Source organism: Phyllobates terribilis, unplaced genomic scaffold, assembly GCF_046119375.1.
Source record: "Phyllobates terribilis strain yellow unplaced genomic scaffold, ASM4611937v1 Scaffold_5__5_contigs__length_657084704, whole genome shotgun sequence".
Classification (NCBI taxonomy): domain Eukaryota; kingdom Metazoa; phylum Chordata; class Amphibia; order Anura; family Dendrobatidae; genus Phyllobates; species Phyllobates terribilis.
In genome coordinates this window covers 650,234,122-650,255,125 of record NW_027362765.1, presented here as the reverse complement: position 1 = coordinate 650,255,125, position 21,004 = coordinate 650,234,122, and the positions used below count along the sequence as shown (strand labels likewise).

Here is a 21,004-nt window from a genome sequence, read left to right as displayed (position 1 = left end):
ATAATGTCAGCAGAAACTGGAGAATCGCTGGCAGGTGTGGTCTGGGACCGCACTGAGCTGGCAGAAATAGGCGGCGGGCAGAACAGCCTGGTAGTTAGCAACTACCTGCCTGTTAGTTCTTAGGCCCATAATAAAAAATAAAATAGTCCCGGATAACCCCTTTAAGGATGCAGTCATTTTTAATTTTTTTTTGCTTTCAACCCCACTTTCCAAGTGGCAAAACTTTTTCTATTTTTCCGTTGACATAGCTGTATATTTTTTCTTTTTTATTTAACCATTAATATACTATAAAATGTATTAAAATTAAAGAAAAATGTTTGGTGGCTGGAATGGCAATGTTTTTTTCAGATGTTGATTATACAATAAAAAATACATTGGGGTACATTTATCAATACTGTATAAATTTTAGGTGCAGATAGTGGCTAAAACATACTATTCACAGTGCAAGTTATAAAAGATTGCTTGCTTGTTTTTTTTTGCCTCAAATTGCACTAGTATTCTTGCGTGACAGAAGCATTTAAAAAGTCTCCTAACATGGCAGCTGTCACTTCTGATGGACATTGGCATACTGGGTCTCATGATCACAGGGTGCCAATTGATTGTTATGGCAGCAGGGGCCCTATTGGACCTCGCTGTTTTCCTTGTTAGTACTCCTAATGAAGTTCAGCCTCTGGCTGGGCTTTTAGGTTACTGTCAGTTTCACAATCCTCTGCAATACTATAGGATGCTATATTATTTCAGTAAACTGAATAGGTGGTTATACGATCTCACCTTCAAGTCGTCTAAGAAAACCATTCAAAGATGTAATATTTAAACACCGTAAAACAGAACCGGAAGTCTGTTTATTTTTATGGTTTTGATTTTAAGGGGATGGGATTGTTATTTAATTTTTTTACATTGTTTTATAGTCTGACGAGGGATCTTGGACCTGTAGTCATTTGACTACTGGTACAATATATTATAATACTTCATTTTGCTAGACCTTTCTGTATACCTAAAGGGATTATTGGGGACTTTTTAATTTTCACCATGGGGCTAAGCAGTTATCGGCAGGTAGATGCTAACCACCTGGCTGTTCTGCACGGCAACGATCTTTGCTGACTCAGAGTGATCACAGACTCCTCATGCTAGAGATTCTTCCTGTGGTGTCACAGAGCAGCTTCTTCTCTGCCACTCTGCTCTGTCAAAGGAGCACCACTGCCGAAGTAATGTTGATTGACTGTCAGCTCCGTGGTGCGTTAGGCTGAGCCTGTGCCAATCAACAGTGACCTGCCCCATAGGGAAAAAAAGTCTCAGATAACTCCTTTAATTTCTGCAATATATTTCACTGTATTATGCTTATATGTGACCATTTTGCCTCTTTTAAAAATTCCTGAAAACTTTAATGAAGCATATGTTATTGTGGTAAGCCCTTGACAGGGGTCGCTACACTATATGCATATGTACTGAGCTGTCATAAGCCAAGATTAGGGATGAGCGAACCTGTGGAAGTTCAGGTTCTGGTACCCTACCCAAACTTTATTCCAAAGTTCAGTTCTAGTGCTATAACTTTACCTGAACTTGAGCCAGAACCCGAACCCCATTGGAAACAATGAGGACCCAAACTTTTGAGCTGGAAAATTCTCACTCTCTCTGCAACGGACTTCTGGGAGAAGTCTGTGTTTGGCGTTTAGCACTAGACACTTAAAAGTTTTGGGTTTGTACCGGACAGTTAAGTTCGGGTTCGCTCATCTCTAACCAAGATATATTCTCCTTTATCATATATTTCCTTCCCAATTGATGTCTCCCCATGACCTCACCAGTTCATGACTACCCTATAGCTCACAAACTGTTGCAAAACTATAACTCCCAGCATGTCCAAAAGCCTATTTTAAAAGCTGTAGTGCTAAAGGTTGGAGTTTACTGTAATATAGCATAAACCTTCCAACAATGACATGACCTATGTGTATAAAGGCTGCCTTTACTTCTGACTTCCCTTCAGCTCCTACATTTATCCATTAATACGCATGTTTAGGTGATAGTATTATGAAACTTGTGCAATTCTCTAATATCTTATGTAAAACCTATTTCTCATATCCCCTGTGTTTCCCAGCTATACACATGGGGATCTCATCTCCCACATGGTCCTTTTGACTTCGCTATTTGGTAGCTATTTTATACTGCATGCTATTTCTTTCTGTTATTTCAGCCCATGGACATTTTTCCTTAATTGTGTTGTGTCTTTTTTTTAATCTAATGTGAGAGAGTCACTGGTGATGTATGTGAGGGGAGATATCTTTCTCTGCCGCTGTTAGCTTCAGTGAACTGAACCTAGAAGTTTTCTCCAGCATGTTAGGTGCTGAAGAGGTTAGATGGGCGGGACGCCTGCTCACCATATCTCAACCTCAAGGGTGTGGCTACAGAAGTTAAATCTCCAAGCATTGAGATTTTTTTTCCTCTGGGTGTTGTTTGGAGAAGGAAGTCTCCACACTTTGTGTGGAAACTAGAGAGCTCCACAGAAGGACTTTTGGTGAACTTTGCTGTGTTACCCGGATCGTGCGAATCCCCACTCTGGATGAACTGTGCTCTACGTTATATTTTGTTTGGTTTCTCATTATGCCGGAAAGGCCGTGTTTATTTTCTGGAACCCTGCAGTGGTTATGCCGTGTCCTAATAAACCAGCAGGAGATTAACCCAAAAAGAGTTCCCGTGTCTACCTCTGTGAGAGCCGAGCAAGTCAATCTACCACACTAGGTTTGGCGCATTGGTTCCATTGTATACTTGGCTACGTTGGGGTATATTATTTACTATTGCAGTGGCTATATATTACATCTTTATTATGACTAGGTCAGATATGAGTACACTTCTGTGTATTTTAATAGTTTTTTAAGTTTACTTCTTTATAGTGTTGTTTTGTATAAGGCCCCCATACACATTAGACTAATGTTGGCTGAACCTGCCGATAATCACAGGCTCGGACGATGGTCTAATGTGTAAAGGGGCGCCGGTCTACTATTGGTCGGTAGAGATGATGTCGCACATGTCTGATTTCGGGATACCCATCTCATTGTTCTCCATGACATAAGCCGCTGGCCAACGTGTCAGTCGGCAACTTTCTGATAGAGAACACAGGAGCACTCGGCCAAATAAGCGGAGATGGCTGTCGTCCAAACGATCAGCCAAAGCATCGTTCGGCCGTCAGCCACCTGATGTGTATGGCCAGCAATAGATTCAACTAAACTTTATTACTATTCTGTAGATTGATTATTGAATGTTCTTTTTTGTACAGTGTATATTCTTTTGTATTATATTGTTCTGCTTATCATAAAGTAATTATTTCTATTGATTCACAAGGATCACAGTAGTCATACAGACATAAGTGTGACCTTTGACATTATTAGTAGTTTGGGCTTGGAAGAGCCAAAAGAAAGCTATGATTTGAGAAGATTGAATTGATACCGTAACTGAAATATAGAAGAGGGAGAAAACCAGGTTCTCCCTTGAGTAGTATGATCAATACATATAAAAGATGCAGTGGATATATGCTCACCTTAAGACATATGCATGCAAGCATAGCAATAGAAAGGCTGTAACCGTCCCCTTGCTGGATCACTACCGGCGACTGTTTGGTATCAGAAATATTGAAGAAAGAAACGGGAGATCTTCAGGCGCTTGTATGACAAGAACTTCTACTAAAACTGTGTTGATGTGTCTATAATATATATCAGTGCTTTGAAAAAGTATTCATACAGTGGGGAAAATAAATATTTGATACACTGCCAATTTTGCATGTTTTACTAGCTACAAAGAATGGAGAGACAACTATAATTGGCCAACAAAAACATGATATACAAGAGGGGTGGATTGCTGGCCAGAATCGGACAGCATTTCCGTCCCTAAACAAACCATTAACTGTCAGGGAAACCTGGAAAAGAAATAGGCGGACAAGACAGAAAACTAGGTATGAGTGTAAAAAGATTCTTTTATTACATAGAAATATTAAAATAAAACAAGACAGTTGTTGAGATGGATACTGAGGTGTAAAATGGTTAAAACACTGACTTCTATTCAATAACACAGATTATATTTGTATGCAGCAGAATACCACATAATGCAACATAATGCTGAGAGCGACGAATCCAAAACAATGTTAAAGATCCCAATCGGATGTGTAGTGCCCCAATACCCAGAAAGTGAGGCGTCATACAATAAATTAATTGAAGTAAAGCGTAGGTACTGGCGTCTCAATCAAAGTGCAGGGGAAGGGCACACAGACACCCGAGGGGGTCATGGGGTGGGTCGCAGACACATAGAGGATTCAATACTATTAAATGCAATGTGGTGGCCACAGTTCTTACCAGGGATGAGGTGGCAATGGGATCAAGAGGTGCGCCCAAGAATGGAGAGGTCTGTAATTTTTATCGTAGGTACTGTAAGGTAGCGCTATTCATTACGCTGGGGGACACTCGCTTCACTGGGTCAATTAAAGCACACATGCAACGTTTTCCAGTAACATGAAATCCAGCAGTTTATTACACTTCATAACTGCTTATAACATCGTCCATCTCAGTAGCTCACCGGCATGTATACACACATAACATCCAAGAGCCTTTCCAGTGGCAGCTATGCCCGCTTGGCTTCAAACACAGGCTCCAGCAAGGTACAGCAACAATATTCATTTAAAGCGCCGATTTACCTTTGCCGGGTTTCAGCTGCTTCTATCGGCTCTATTATGCCACAGCTGTGGCTTTAAGGCTCACCAAACGTGGTCTCCAGGCCTTGTACCTTCCAACGCTACTGGTATCCCCCACACACAGGGATCCAGCCTCTGCCTTTCAGGCTCTTGCCTTCCAAGCCTCTTGCCTTCCAAGGCTTCTGGTATCCCCCACACACAGGGATCCAGCCTCTGCCTTTCAGGCTCTTGCCTTCCAAGCCTCTTGCCTTCCAAGGCTTCTGGTATCCCCCACACACAGGGATCCAGCCTCTGCCTTTCAGGCTTCACCAGGCCTCACTCTCCCTCTCTTTCACAACCACCAGGTTTTATATATCCTTTTGTGCACACAGGACCTGTGATGATATCACAGTCATTTGATCAGTCACCTGAGGGGGAGGTACATGGTCAGCCAGAACACACCCCCTGGACCATTACAGTAATGCCGCAAGCTGCTGCATTACATATCCCCCCCCCCCTGTTCAAACTTGTGGGGTTGAACACATAATATATACAATCACATTATAACCCACAGTTCACACAGAGACCATGTACTTGACAATTGCGCTGCTCAGCCCCTGGAACATTAGTCATCGACATTAGCCCATTCCATAGGGAACTACCATCTGTCACTGACTTCGTCAAGTCACATTTCCGGGTCGTAACCTTGTCAGACCTCCCCCGCTCCCAGCAGTCAGTCGTAACCTTGTCAGACCTCCCAGCGGTCAGTACTGCAGTGTGACTCACATGCCCTTGTATCTAAGGTCCGGTCCGACTCCTTACTGTCCCGTACTCTATTGGGTCGTTTGTATGGGCCTCTCAGACCTGAGTTACTGGAGGTCTTACTACCTCTAAACCCTCGCCCACTATCCTCAGGACATCTTGGAAGGTCTCTAATTTCTACTGTAGCCGTTCTATTATTTGAAGGGCCCTTTCTCTGTCTGGTCTCACAATTTATAGACGGCTGCCATCTTCTGCTGCTCAGGCGATGCTGTCTTTTCATTCGCAGTCTGGCGAGATTCAACTGTTCTACCTCTCTCAGGTTGGTCACTCGGTACTCCATCAGCATGCGTATGTATGCCAGATTTTCTTCCGTTCCTACATCGGAGAATTACACCATGCCATCTTCATCTGGTATCCAGTCCTGACGATCACGTGGACTGCTTACTTTCATCACACCAGACTTCTTTGCCATCATTTGCATGGTTCGGCCATTTCTCCCAATGAGCTTTCTTACCAGAGCATGAGGCACCCGGATGACCTCTTCCCGCAGACTTTAAGCTTTTCTCATAAGGTCCAGTTGTCTAATGGCTTGTTCCGTCTTCAACCGGACAATCCGCTTCGCGCGAACACATCTCCAGTGCATGTCACTTAGGCTAGCCACCCTCTTCACTGTGATTTTGGTTGTGGACGGGACCACCAGCTGTTTAGCTTCTGGTGTCGAGTACACCTTACAGGCTCCCACGGCCTTCTTAAACTCTTTATGCACTGACTCTCTGGTGCACTCTTCTCTCAGATCTTCGGGTACATCTATGAGACACTTGTACCGAGACGTTTCTGTCTCACCAGTGGTTTCCATACAGTCATCTGGCTCAGGTTTCAGGGACAACTGACTTTCAGCTTCTTCACCCTGTATGCTTCCCCTGAGCCGACTCACAGGTACGAACTCAAGAATACTCGTCTTGACCACTTCTATTTCATACTTATCTTCTTTTAACACTCTCTCAGCTCTCCTGAGGTCCACTTTCTCATGGCTTAAAGGATTAAGCACAATTTGTTTGCCCTTCTCCTTCTCCAAGGAGGCCTCGTTCACTGATTAGTACTTTGCCAGGCAACCTTTGAGCTCGACAACTTCTTCCTCTAGCTCAGCTACTCGCCTCACTGCAACCCATCTCTGAAGCTCTTCCTGCTTCAACTGCTCCTTTATCAGCAGAATTTTCTCAGACCTCTCTGTCTCCCAGGCGCCCACTCGGCCCTTGACAGCCAGTCTCTCAAGCTTCTTTTGCTTCAAATGGGCTTGTAGCGACTCCTTGAGCTCCTTGATCTCGGCTTTTACATCCACCGAATCACCCAAGCTCGCATTATTCAAAGAGGCACTTGCTTCATACCTCCCTTCTCCGATAGACTCCTGCATCTTGCAGATTCTATCCTTAAGGCACGTCTCTGCCCTCTGGAGATCATCACAGAGCGTCTGCAGCTCCTTCACCTGAGCTTCCAGGCCTAGGGTCTGTCTGCGGAGATCATCATTTTCATCACTGGTGTCCTGCAGAGTGGTCTCAACCACTTGGCGCATGTGCTCTGCATCCGCCTTATCATCTTCTAGTTTTTCCTTAACCTTGAGGAGATCCTCATAGTCTCTTTTAATTTGTTGCAGTTCTCTACTGAGTTCACCATACTCCTTCTTGGATTCACACAGCTCCCGGTTGAACTGTTCGCGCAGTCGTTCTAGGTTTTGATCAAGTCCAGAAACTTCATCCTGCAGCGCCTCCTTCTCAAGCTTCAACTGCAAAACCTCCTCCTTGGTTTTGCGGTGGTCCTCCTTAATTTCCTGGAACATTTCCTTCCATTGGTTGTTTTCCTCGCTGCTTCCCTCCAGTTCTCGCTGTAAGTTCCTCACAACCTGGTATATTTTCTGCCGTTCAGACTCCAGGCTCAGCTGGTCTGAGGACACGTTCTCCAGGTTTTTCCTTAGTTGCTGCACGTCCCTCTGATACTGCTGCCTGATAGGCTCCATCTCTTGGTCATGACTGGCCACCTCCTCTTTCAGGGCTGTCGGATCCTGATCCTTCTGTCTCAGTACTGTACCGAAGGTTGCTACTGGCAACGTCACCTCCTCTTCTGCTTCTAAAGGAGGATCCACACTTGGAGTAAAGGCACACAGCATTACATTTTCTTTATTTGTGCTTTCAGCAAAGGCTACAGGAGCAACTTTTTGTGGCCCTTGCGCCGTCGACGACGAGAGGGGACTTTCTCACCTCGTCTAGCTCCTCCTGACTAGTGTTGAGCCACCCCCGTAGTGTTCGGGTTCGGTTCGGTTCGTCGAACACCGGGATGTTCGAGGAACTGTTCGTCAAACTGTTCGTCGAACACCTTAGAACACCGTCGAACACCGTTAAAACCAATGGCAGGCAAACAAAAACACATAGAAACGCATAGAAAACACCTTCAAAGGTGTCCAAAAGCTGACAAACTGCTCAGAAGACGCTCTCTTTAAAAAAGCCGGCCGGCAATTCAGCAGCGGCATACACCGGTACCCGACAATTTAGACAAGAAGGAATAGAGCATCACACATAGATTAGATAGATAGAAACATGTCAGTCACACATATAAGAAGCACAGTGACAGTGTTGGTTACTGTACTTGTCATTTAGTGTAAAGGATTTATTTAAAAAAATAATAGTGTTTTCATGCACCATCTCTTTAAAAAAGCCGGCCGGCAATTCAGCATCTGTACCCGACAATTTAGAACAGAAAGATAGAGCATCACACATAGATTAGATAGATAGAAACATGTCAGTCACATATATATGAAGTACAGTGACAGTGTTGATTATTGTACTTGTCATTTAGTGTTAAAATAAAGGATTTATTAAAAAAAAAATTAGCGTGGGGTTCCCCGTAATTTTAGGCTCTAGCGGAGGTTAAGCAGACAGCTGGGGCAGATGTTTGAAGCCTGGGAAGGGGGTAATACCCACGGAGCTTCCTAGGCTACTAATATCAGCCCCCAGCTGAATACCTAGCCTTTACTAGCTATTAAAATGGGGGACCCCCCCAAAAAAATTACGTGGGGTCCCCCCTATTTTAATAGCTAGCAAAGGCTAGGCAGACAGCTGGGGGCTGATATTAATAGCCCAGGAAGGGTGCCATGAATATTGGCCCCCTCCCTGGCTAGAAACACCAGCCGTCAGCCGCCCCAGAAATGGCGCATCCATAGGATGCGCCAATTCTGGCACTTAGCCTCGCTCTTCCCACTGCCCTGTAGCGGTGGCAGTGGGGTAATAGGGCTGGGGTTGATGTCAGCTTATAATGCCAGCTGACATCAAGCCCAGGTTAGTAATGGAGAGGCGTCTATAAGACACCCCCATTACTAACCCCATAGTCAAAGTTACAAAAAAAAACACAAACACCCAGAATAAAGTCCTTTAATTGAAATAAACACACAATTCTTTATTGCTCTAAATTAAACCATACTTACCATCACGCCCATTCCAGCTGAAGCCAACCATCTCCTGCAATAAAAGAAAAATAACCTTTCCATGGTTCCCAGGACAGCTTCAGCTCTGCTACATCGAGATGACAGGCTGGACCGCAGCAGAACGCTGCCATCCAGCCTGTCATCCCGCAGACACTGAGAAGCGCAGGAATGCTTCCGCTCCTCAGTGTCTCTCTGTGACGGCATCCAGATGAGCCGACAATGAACTCGGTTCACCTCATGCACGTCACTGACAGCGTGGGAAAATTCTCCTGCACTCAGCGCTTCAGCGTGAGAATTTTCCCACGCTGTCAGTGACGTGCATGAGGTGAGCTCATGTCCAATGAACTCAGCTCACCTCATGCACGTCACTGACAGCGTGGGAGAATTCTCACGCTGAAGCGCTGAGTGCAGGAGAATTTTCCCACGCTGTCAGTGACGTGCATGAGGCTGATATTTAAATTTGGCGCACAAATCGGTGATTGGTCGCGGGCAGCGTCCGCGACCAATCAGCACGGTAGTGTTTAACTTTGGCGGCAAGATCAGTGATTGGTCGCGCGCCAAGACCGCGACCAATCACCGATTTGGGCGCCACATTTAAATATCGGCCGCGACCAATCAGCACAGCGTTGTTTAAATGTGGATCCAAGATTGGTGATTGGTCGCAGCCGATATTTAAATTTGGCGCACAAATCTGTGATTGGTCGCGGGCAGCGTCCGCGACCAATCAGCACAGTAGTGTTTAACTTTGGCGGCAAGATCAGTGATTGGTCGCGGTCAAGACGGCGACCAATCACCGATTTGTGCGGCACATTTAAATAGCGGCCGCGACCAATTGGATGTCAGCGCCGCTCCCCCCTTCACACCCTAGCCGCATGGATGTCAGCGGCGCTGCCTGTGCGGATACTTCCGCTGCGAGAACCCGGGACATGAGCGGGCGCTCGCAGCAGAAGTATCCCGACCCGCAGCGCCGCTTCCCGGTCCTCCCTTCACACCCTAGCCGCTGATGTCCCCACAGTATCCGCATGGTGTTACAAAGGTCCGGACATTTGTGTTAAAAATCGCTGATTGGTCGCAGGCGCTGCCCGCGACCAATCACCGATTTGGGCGCCAAATTTAAATATCAGCCGCGACCAATCACCGATTTGGGCGCCAAATTTAAATATCCTCCGCGACCAATCACCCATCTTGGCTCCACATTTAAACACCGCTGTACTGATTGGTCGCGGACGCTATTTAAATGTGGCGCCAAAATCGGTGATTGGTCGCGCCCAGCGTCGGCGACCAATCAGCACAGCGGTGTTTAAATGTGGAGCCAAGATTGGTGATTGGTTGCGGCCGATATTTAAATGTGGCGCCCAAATCGGTGATTGGTCGCGGGCAGCGCCCGCGACCAATCAGCGATTTTTAACACAAATGTCCGGATCTTTGTAACACCATGCGGATACTGTGGGGACATCAGCGGCTAGGGTGTCAAGGGAGGACCGGGGAGCGGCGCTCCGGGTCGGGATACTTCTGCTGCGAGCAGTCGCTCATCTCCCGGCTTCTCGCAACGGAAGTATCCGACCAGGTAGCGGCGCTCCCCGGTCCTCACCAATACGATTAGCTGATTGGTCGCGCTCTCCGCACGCGACCAATCAGTGATCTTGGCGCTAAAGTTAAACACCGCTCTGCTGATTGGTCGCGGACGCTGCCCGCGACCAATCACCGATTTGGGCGCCACATTTAAATAGCGGCCGCGACCAATCAGCGAGCTTGGCGCCAAATTTAAACAACGCTCTGCTGATTGGTCGCGGACTCCAGCCGCGACTAATCAGCATTATTGGCGCCAAATTTAAACACCGCTCTGCTGATTGATCGCGGTCGCCGTCCGCGACCAATCAGTAGTATTGGCGCCAAATTTAAACCCTGCTCGGCTGATTGGTCACGGTTGCCGGCCGCGACCAATCAGCAGTATTGGCGCCAAATTTAAACCCCGCTCTGCTGATTGGTCACAGTTGCCTTCCGCGACCAATCAGCGATTTTGACGCCAAATTTAAACACCGCTCTGCTGATTGGTCGCGGTCGGCGATTGCGACCAATCAGCATTATTGGCGCCAAATTTAAACCCCGCTCTGCTGATTGATCGTGACCGCCGGCCGCGACTAATCAACATTGTTGCCGTCAAATTTAAACACCGCTCTGCTGAATGGTCGAGGTCGTGACCAATCACCATTATTGGCGCCAAATTTAAACACCGCTTTGCTGATTGGTCGCGACCACAACCTATCAGCATTATTGGCGCAAAATTTAAACCCCGCTCTGCTGATTAGTCGCGACCGCCGGCCGTGACCAATCAGTGATATAGCCGCCAAATTTCAACACCGCTTTGCTGATTGGTCGCGGTTGCTGGCCGCGACCAGTCAGCGATTTTGGCGCCAAATTTAAACACCGCTCTGCTGATTGCGCCGGGTCTGCCGCATACATATTCTAGAATACCCGATGCGTTAGAATCGGGCCACCATCTAGTTTCATGAAATAATTAAAAAAAAAATTGACGTGGGGCTTCGCACTATATTTGTGTCCAGCCAGGTACAGCAGGCAGGAACGGGCTGCCCCCAACCACCAGCTGCCTATTTGTACCTGGCCGAACACAACAATATAGGGAAGCCCTTTTTTTCTTAATTATTTCATGAATTTCATGAAATAATTTAAAAAAAAAATACGTGGGGCTTCGCCCTATTTTTGTGTTCAGCCAGGTACAACTAGGCAGCTGGGGACTGGAATCTGCAGCGCAGGGAGGCCCAAGCTTTTTGGGTCACCCCAGCTGCAAATTGCAGTCCGCAGCCACGCCGGAAAATGGCGCGTTCATAGAAGCGCCATCTTCTGGCGCTGTACCCAACTCATCCAGGGCCCTGATGCGGTGGCTCACTGGGTAATAAAGGGGTTAGGGCCAGCTTGGCATTATCAGCTGGCCCTAAGCCCGAAATTCATGGGGTCACGCCAATATTAGACATGACCACTATGAATTTCTAGTAAAGTATTTAAAAAAAACACAACACCCAGAAAAAAGTCCTTTAATTGAAATAAACACACAATTCTTTATTGTTCTAAATTAAACCATACTTACCGTCACGCCCATTCCAGCTGAAGCCAACGATCTCCTGCAATAAAAGAAAAATAATAAAGCAACCTCATCCTTACCTTTCCATGGTTCCCAGACAGCTTCAGCTCTGCTACATCGAGATGACAGGCTGGACCGCAGCAGAACGCTGCCATCCAGCCTGTCATCCCGCAGACACTGAGAAGCACAGGCATGCTTGCGCTCCTCAGTGTCTCGCTGTGACGGCATCCAGATGAGCCGAGGTCATGTCCAATGAATTCAGCTCACCTCATGTACGTCACTGACAGCGTGGAAGAATTCTCTTGCACTCAGCGCTTCAGCGTGAGAATTCTCCCACGCTGTCAGTGACGTACATGAGGTCAGCTGAGTTCAATGGACATGAATGAGCTCACCTCATGCACGTCACTGACAGCGTGGGAAAATTCTCCTGCACTCAGCGCTTCAGCGTGAGAATTTTCCCACGCTGTCAGTGACGTGCATGAGGTGAGCTCATTCATGTCCAATGAACTCGGCTCACCTCATGCACGTCACTGACAGCGTGGGAAAATTCTCACGCTGAAGCGCTGAGTGCAGGAGAATTCTCCCACGCTGTCAGTGACGTGCATGAGGTGAGCCGAGTTCATTGTCGGCTCATCTTTATGCCGTCACAGCGAGACACTGAGGAGCGCAAGCATGCCTGCGCTTCTCAGTGTCTGTGGGATGACAGGCTGGATGGCAGCGTTCTGCTGCGGTCCAGCCTGTCATCTCAATGTAGCAGAGCTGAAGCTGTCCTGGGAACCATGGAAAGGTAAGGATGAGGTTGCTTTATTATTTTACTTTTATTGCAGGAGATCGTTGGCTTCAGCTGGAATGGGCGTGATGGTAAGTATGGTTTAATTTAGAACAATAAAGGATTGTGTCTTTATTTCAATTAAAGGACTTTATTCTGGGTATTTGTGTTTTCTTTTAACTTTGACTATGGGGTTAGTAATGGGGGTGTCTTATAGACGCCTCTCCATTACTAACCTGGGCTTGATGTCAGCTGGCATTATAAGCTGACATCAACCCCAGCCCTATTACCCCACTGCCACCGCTACAGGGCAGTGGGAAGAGCGAGGCTAAGTGCCAGAATTGGCGCATCCTATGGATGCGCCATTTCTGGGGCAGCTGACGGCTGGTGTTTCTAGCCTGGGAGGGGGCCAATATTCATGGCACCCTTCCTGGGCTATTAATATCAGCCCCCAGCTGTCTGCCTAGCCTTTGCTAGCTATTAAAATAGGGGGGACCCCACGTCATTTTTTTGGGGGGGTCCCCCATTTTAATAGCTAGTAAAGGCTAGGTATTCCGCTGGGGGCTGATATTAGTAGCCTGGGAAGCTCCGTGGGTATTACCCCCTTCCCAGGCTTCAAACATCTGCCCCAGCCGTCTGCTTAACCTCCGCTAGAGACTAAAATTACGGGGAACCCCACGCCAATTTTTTTTTAAATAAATCCTTTATTTTAACACTAAATGACAAGTACAGTAATCAACACTGTCACTGTACTTCTTATATATGTGACTGACATGTTTCTATCTATCTAATCTATGTGTGATGCTCTATTCCTTCTATTCTAAATTGTCGGGTACAGATGCTGAGATGCCGGCCGGCTTTTTTAAAGAGACAGTGCATGAAAACACTAATATTTTTTTTAATAAATCCTTTACACTAAATGACAAGTACAGTAAGCAACACTGTCACTGTACTTCATATATATGTGACTGACATGTTTCTATCTATCTAATCTATGTGTGATTCTCTATTCTTTCTATTCCAAATTGTCGGGTACCGCTGCTGAATTGCCGGCCGGCTTTTTTAAAGAGACGGTGCATGAAAACACTATTATTTTTTTTGATAAATCCTTTACACTAAATGACAAGTACAGTAAGCAACACTGTCACTGTACTTCATATATATGTGGCTGACATGTTTCTATCTATCTAATCTATGTGTGAAGCTCTATTCTTTCGGTTCTAAATTGTCGGGTACCGGTGTATGCCGCTGATGAATTGCCGGCTTTTCATGTTTCACTGTTGGCACTGTTCCCATCGATTTGGGAAATCACTGTAATGCCACAACCACCATGGCTGTGGCATTACAGTGAGTGGCAGACAATCCCTGCATGATTGGTGCTCTAAATAGCGCCAGACATGCAGGACAAGCTTTTGGTGCACGAACAGTTATCGAACATAACCTCGAACAGCCGAATTTTTTGCAAATCGTTCGGGTTCGTCGAACAACTCGAACACCGCCCAAAACAGCTCGAATTTGAGATTGGCGAACAGTTCTAGTCGAACACCGCTCATCTCTACTCCTGACTGAACTCTCTTTCTACTTTCGTAGTGTCACCATCAGTTGTGGGGTCTGTGTCACTCCCCATGGTGTCGTGGACCAACAAGTCACCTCCCACTTTGATGTCAACCCCTTCTACTGGAGCTACCCCGTTATCAACGGTCAAATTATCACTTTTAGGCGGTACCGACCCCCAACCAGCAACAAGTTTTGGTTTTCTATACTCTACCCTCTTTTGAGACGCAACCCCCTTTTTGAGACTCCGCCCCCTTTTGGACACCCACACCTGTAGGGTTTTTAAAAAAAAAAAAAACACGCGATAGTGTTAGGACCCAGTTCACAACATCTGTTATCACCTCCCCGGGCACTCTCGGACAATACCGGCGCCCCAGGAGAACGCACATAATGGTCCGCTACCGCCATTCTATACGGTGCCAACAACTCCTGCCGTTCCTGCACCATGTCCTGTAGACGTTTCTCAAATACCTGCTGCGGTTTTAACCGGCATTTTAATTGCTCAATAGCTTCAGTCCCATTTGCTGCTCCTTTCACAGCCATCGCGGTACGCTGTTCACACTAGACACTTCACACCGCTTTCCCTGAAAAATTTTCGTGGCCCCACCAAGCCCCAGCAAACCAGGTTTGAGTGCGACGACAATTTTCATAACCCTGCCGAGATACCGCCAGATGCTTTAATCTTCGTGACCCCGCCGAGCCACAGCAAACCAGGTTTGAGTACGACGACAATTTTTGTAACCCCGCCGAGTTACATCCAGATGCTTTAATCTTCGTGACCCCGCCGAGCCACAGCAAGATGCTTGCCTCCACACTCGTCGTCCTGTGCCATTACCTCTAGCAACCAGGCTGCCGTTGCTCGCATTCTCCAACCACATGTAAGGTAGCGCTATTCATCACGCTGGGGGACACTCGCTTCACCGGGCCAATTAAAGCACACATGCATCGTTTTCTAGTAACATGAAATCCAGCAGTTTATTACACTTCATAACTGCACATAACATAGTCCATCTCAGTGGCTCACCAGCATGTTTATACACATAACATCCAAGAGCCTTTCCAGTGGCAGCTATGCCCGCTTGGCTTCAAACACAGGCTCCAGCAAGGTACAGCAACAATATTCATTTAAAGCGCCGATTTACCTTTGCCGGGTTTCAGCTGCTTCTATCGGCTCTATTCTGCCACAGCTGTGGCTTTAAGGCTCACCAAACGTGGTCTCCAGGTCTCGTACCTTCCAAGGCTACTGGTATCCCACACACACAGGGATCCAGCCTCTGCCTTCCAGTTCTCTTGCCTTCCAAGCCTCTTGCCTTCCAAGCCTCTTGCATTCCAACGCTACTGGTATCCCCCACACTCCGAGTTCCAGCCTCTGCCTTTCAGGCTCTTGCCTTCCAAGCCTCTAGCCTTCCAAGGCTACTGGTATCCCCCACAGACAGGGATCCAGCCTCTGCCTTTCAGGCTTCACCAGGCCTCACTAGGCCTCACTCTCTCCCTCTGTTTCACAACCACCAGGATTTATATATCCTTTTGTGCACACAGGACCTGTGATGATGTCACAGTCATGTGATCAGTCACCTGAGGGGGGTACATGGTCAGCCAGAACACACCCCCTGGACCATTACAGTAATGCCGCAAGCCGCTGCATTACAGTACACTTCAACTGTGAGAGACAGAATCTAAAAATAAAAACCAGCAAATCACGTTGTACGATTTTTAAATAATTAAATTGCATTTTATTGCATGAAATAAGTATTGATCGCCTACCAACGAGAAGGAATTCTGGCTCTCACAGACCTGTTAGTTTTTCTTTAAGAAGCCCTTCTACTCTGCACTCATTACCTGTATTGATTTCACCTGCTTGAACTAGTTACCTGTAAAACAGACAACTGCCCACATAATCAATCACATTCCAACCTCTCCACCATGGCCAGAACCAAAGAGCTGTCTAAGGACATCAGGGCAAAAGTAAAGACCTGCACAAGGCTGGGATGGACTACAGGACAATAGGCAAGCAGCTTGTTGAGAAGGCAAAAACTGTTGGCGCAATTATTACAAAATGGAAGAAACACAATATGACTGTCAATCTTCCTCTGTCTGGGGCTCAATGCAAGATCTCGCTTTGTGGGGTAAGGATGATTGTGAGATAGGTCAGGAATCAGCCCAGAACTACACGGGAGGACCTCGTCAATGACCTGAAGAGAGTAAGGACCTCAGTCTCAAACATTACTATTAGTAACATTCTATGCCGTCATGGATTAAAATCCTGTAGGGTACGCAATGTCCCCCTGTTCATGCCAGCACATGTCCAGGCCCATTTGAAGTTCGCCAATGACCATCTGGAAGATCCAGAGGAGGCATGAGAGAAAGTCATATGGTCAGATGACACCAAAATAGAACTTTTTGGTATCAACTCCACTCGACGTGTTTGGAGGAAGAAGGATGAGTACAACTCCAAGAACACTGTCCCAACCATGAAGCATGGTGGGGGAAACCTCATACTTTGAGGGTGCTTTTCTGCAAAGGGGATAGGACGACTGCACTGTATTGAATGGAGGATGGATGGGGTCATGTATTGTGAGATTTTGGCTAACAACCTCCTTCCCTCAGTAAGAGCGTTTAAGATGGGTCATGGCTGGGTCTTCCAGCATGACAATGACCCAAAACACACAACCAGGGCAACTAAGGAGTGGTTCCGTAAGAAGCATTTCAATGTCCTGGAGTGGCCTAGCCAATCTCCAGTCCTGAACCCAATAGAAAATCTTTGGAGGGGAGCTGAAACTCAGTGTTGCCCAGCAACAGCCCCGAAACCTGAAAGATCTGGAGAAGATCTGTATGGAAGATACTTATTTCATGCAATAAAAAGCAAATTGATTATTTAAAAATCATACAATGTGATTGTCTGGATTTTTTTTTAGATTCTGCCTCTTACAGTTGAAGTGTACGTATGATAAAAATTTCAGAACTCTCCATTCTTTGTAGAGGGGAAAACTTGCAAATTGGCAGTGTATCAAATACTTATTTTCCTGACTGTACCCCCTTTAATTTTCCACATTTTTTTTTTTTTTAAGGTTATATATTTTATTGCCATTTTATGTGAGATACGAACACAAAGTAGCAAGTATTTGTGAAGTGTAAAGGAAATAATACATGGTTTTCTAATTATTTTAAAACTAAACATATGGAAATTGTGATGTGCATTTTTATTTATCCCCCTGTAATCTGATACCCCTAAATAAAATCCTGAGTGACCAATTGCCTCCAAAAGCCGCATAATTAGTAAATTGAGTCCACTTGTGTGTAATTTATTCTCAGTATAACTACAGCTGATCTGTGAAGGAAGAGGTTTGTTTGAGAACATTAGGGATCTCACAGTATCATGAAAACCAAGGAACACACCAAACAGGTCTGAGATAAAGTTGTGGAGAAAAGTAAAGCAGAGTTAGGTTATAAAAATATAGCCAAAGCTTTGAATATATCACGGAGCACAGTTCAATCCATCATCCAAAAATGGAAGGTCTATGGCAGTACTACAAATCTACCAAGACATGGCTGATCCACCTAAACTGAATCCCAAGCAAGGAGAACACAAATTAGAGAAGCAGCCAAGAGGCCAATGATCACTCTGGAGGAGGTGCAGAGTTCCACAGCTAAGGTGGGAGAATCTGTCCACAAGACAACTATTAGTCATATACTCCACAAATCTGGCCTTTATGGAAGAGTGGCAAGAAGAAAGCCATTTTGGAAAGCAAGTCGTAAGAAGTCCAGTTTTTGCCGTAAAAAGTCCTGTTATCAGTTTGTAAAAAGGCATATAGGGAACACAGCGAGCATGTGGAAGAAGGTACTCTGAGCAGATGAGACCAATTCTGCATTTATCACCCACTCCTGGTTTTGGCTCCCAGAAAAATACTGACCAAATACTGATAGTGGGGCCCTGGCCTTAGTGTGCTAATAGCATATGTGCTGCGGAAGGAAATTATATAGTTTTCTAATTATTTTAAAAATCTAAATCTGAAAATTGTGATGTACAATTATATTCATCCCCCCAAGTCAATACTTTGTAGGACCACCTTTTGCTGCAATTACTGTTGAAAAAATGTGGAAAAGTTCATGGGGTATGAATACTTTTTCAAGGCACTGTATATAGTGTAGTGTGCGTTCGTTAATAAACTCAGTGACGTCACTGTCCTTTAAACTATGCGTGAGCCGCATGTCTCTTTCACAATGTAAGCCTTTGGAGCCTCCATAGAGTAAATTGTAAAAGCCCCTTTCAGACCATGCAGAGCGCACTGTGATCCGTAAAGTCTGAAGAACAGTGATGCACTGTGAAGAAGAGCAGAATGGCTCTGGATCCCAGAGAAAGCAGCGGTATGTGAGTATATTAACACATTCACACTACACTACATTCATTTATACACAGATTTAGTAAAAAAAAAATCTTCACAAGAGTGCTTTAAGAAGGGGCTGTCTAAGTAGTGAACAATCCCCTTTAGGGCCACGGCTCCACTATCAGTATTCGGTCAGTATTTTTTCTCAGGAGTGGGAGCCAAAACCAGGTGAGGAACAATCAGAAAAAAGGTATAATAGAAAGAAGTCACCAATTCTGTATTTATCACCCACTCCTGAGAAAAAATACTGACCGAATACTGATAGTGGAGCTGTGGCCTAAATCGGAGGCTCCCACTTGGCCCTGTGTTCCCCCGGCTCATGGCTGAATGACGGTGCAGTGATATCATTGGGCCACTAATGCCATCTCACAGCTTCTCCTAAAGGCATGACTCCTTTGAGGGAAAGATGCTTTTTTCACGAATGTGCAGTTTTATTATCTACCATTAACCATGCAGTCATTCTCCTTTTTACATTTCAGAAAGTACCTCATGTTTGATTACATCCAAGAAGGCATTCTCCTGTATTTAAAGTTTTAATAATGGAGGAGGGAAAGAGTCTCATGACTGAAAGAATATTAAATCTGACCTTGGAGATTATCTACCTATTGACCGGAGAGGTGAGGGATTCTGGGAGTAATTGTTACTTTATTAACTTCTTAAGAATGCAGCTTTTTTTAAGCCAGAACGGTATTGTCTGGGATTTTTACAAGACAACCTAAAAAGTGGAAATGTGTTAAAATAATAAAAGAATCAATACTTCTTTAAACATGTTGGTGGCCCTCTCTGGTCCTTTCCGGTTGTGCAGTTAGTCATTGGTCTTATCGGTCACGTGCTTCACTTCTGTTCATCACCGTTAAATCTAATAATAAATGTGCAGATATCGTTGCAGGATGAACATGGACCTCTGGAGTGGCAGAGATCAAATATATATGGAATTGTTATTTTAGTATTTGAACACATTTTCATCTCTGAGGAGTTTATAAAACTTTTTTTTTATCTCTGCATTCAAAAATCATACGTTTTTTTATTTTTCCATGTGCAATGTGAGGACTTGTCTTCAGAGAACAAGTTGTATTTTTAATGGCACAGTTTTGGTGTACATATTAAGTATTATGTAACTATTATTATTGTTTAAGGAATGGTGTGCAAAAAAAAATAGATTTTATTGATTTGTTTCTATTGATCTTACCATACTGTGTAAGTTGCAGGTTAACCTTATTTTCCTAGTCAGTATGATTACAGACATCCAAAATTTACACAGCTTTATGTAGTTTCTAAGCGAACACATTTCCCTGCCTGTGTTATCTCAGGAGTGAGTGTTTCTGCCATGTCCCCAGTCTTATGAGCGCATTATAAATCAAGTCAGTGACATGTAACCTCAGGACTGCTGGATCATCTGGTCACTGCCTTCATTTCTGATGAGCTCACAGGGCTGGTGACTGGGCAGAAACACTCATTCCTGTGATAAAACAGTGAGGCAAATGTGTTACATCAGAAAGCAGCAGCTGCAAGCTGTCTGTATTCTCAGGTATTATAAGTGACTTGTGCTATCTTCCCTGGCCAAGAGATGTGGTCCATAGCTCATCACAGGAACATTTTTTAACACACCTAATTGTGGAACTTATTATTGTTCCAAGATCTATTGTCCCTTTAATGTAGTCACGATAGATAGATTTTAGAAAAATATGTATTGCTATGTGTTTTTCTTCAATCAGGATACAACTGTAGTGATAAACTCCTCAGGAGAGCCGGTCATCTCCAGAAATGGCTCCCATGTGTCAGGAGAAAGGAGCAAGACAATGGGTCCCACTATGGAACCTTCTACTCACTCACTTTTACATGATAGAAAGAAGATCCTAGATCTCACCAATAAGATCACTGAGCTACTTACTGGAGAGGTGAGCGCTTGTGGGAATGCTGGAGCATTATAATGATAAAGTTAGGTGTCTGGATGATGACTATATCTCTGTGTGTCAGGTTCCTGTAAGGTGTCAGGATGTCGCTGTTTATTTCTCCATGGATGAATGGGAGTATTTAGAGGGACACAAGGATTTGTATAAAGATATCATGATTGAGAACCATCTACACCTGACATCACCAGGTAATATTGAATGTAAAGGGGAGATTAATTTTTCAGATCACTAAAGACACCCATACTCATTAGATACATTGTTCAGATCTACTAAATTCAGTGTGAACAGCTAACCATCTGTGGGTACTCTCATTACAGATGGTGTCAGGAGAGGTAAAGGTCAGGCAGTTTCATTAAAAGGCCAAGCCTTTGGTTCTTCAAGTTAATGTAAATACTTTT

At 45.1% G+C, this 21,004-nt stretch overlaps 1 protein-coding gene across 3 annotated transcripts in view; it reads left to right on the top strand.

The window, feature by feature from the left end:
• Positions 1-21,004, top strand: part of LOC141273833 (gastrula zinc finger protein XlCGF66.1-like) — an 80,372-nt gene that overhangs the window by 45,412 nt on the left and 13,956 nt on the right. For all 3 annotated transcript variants that reach the window (XM_073686240.1, XM_073686238.1, XM_073686239.1), the window contains 3 exons: positions 19,173-19,310; positions 20,409-20,591; positions 20,671-20,794. In XM_073686240.1, coding sequence (XP_073542341.1) covers positions 19,233-19,310; positions 20,409-20,591; positions 20,671-20,794 — 385 coding nt within the window. In that variant the 5' untranslated portion in view covers positions 19,173-19,232. The remainder of the gene's footprint in view (positions 1-19,172; positions 19,311-20,408; positions 20,592-20,670; positions 20,795-21,004) is intronic.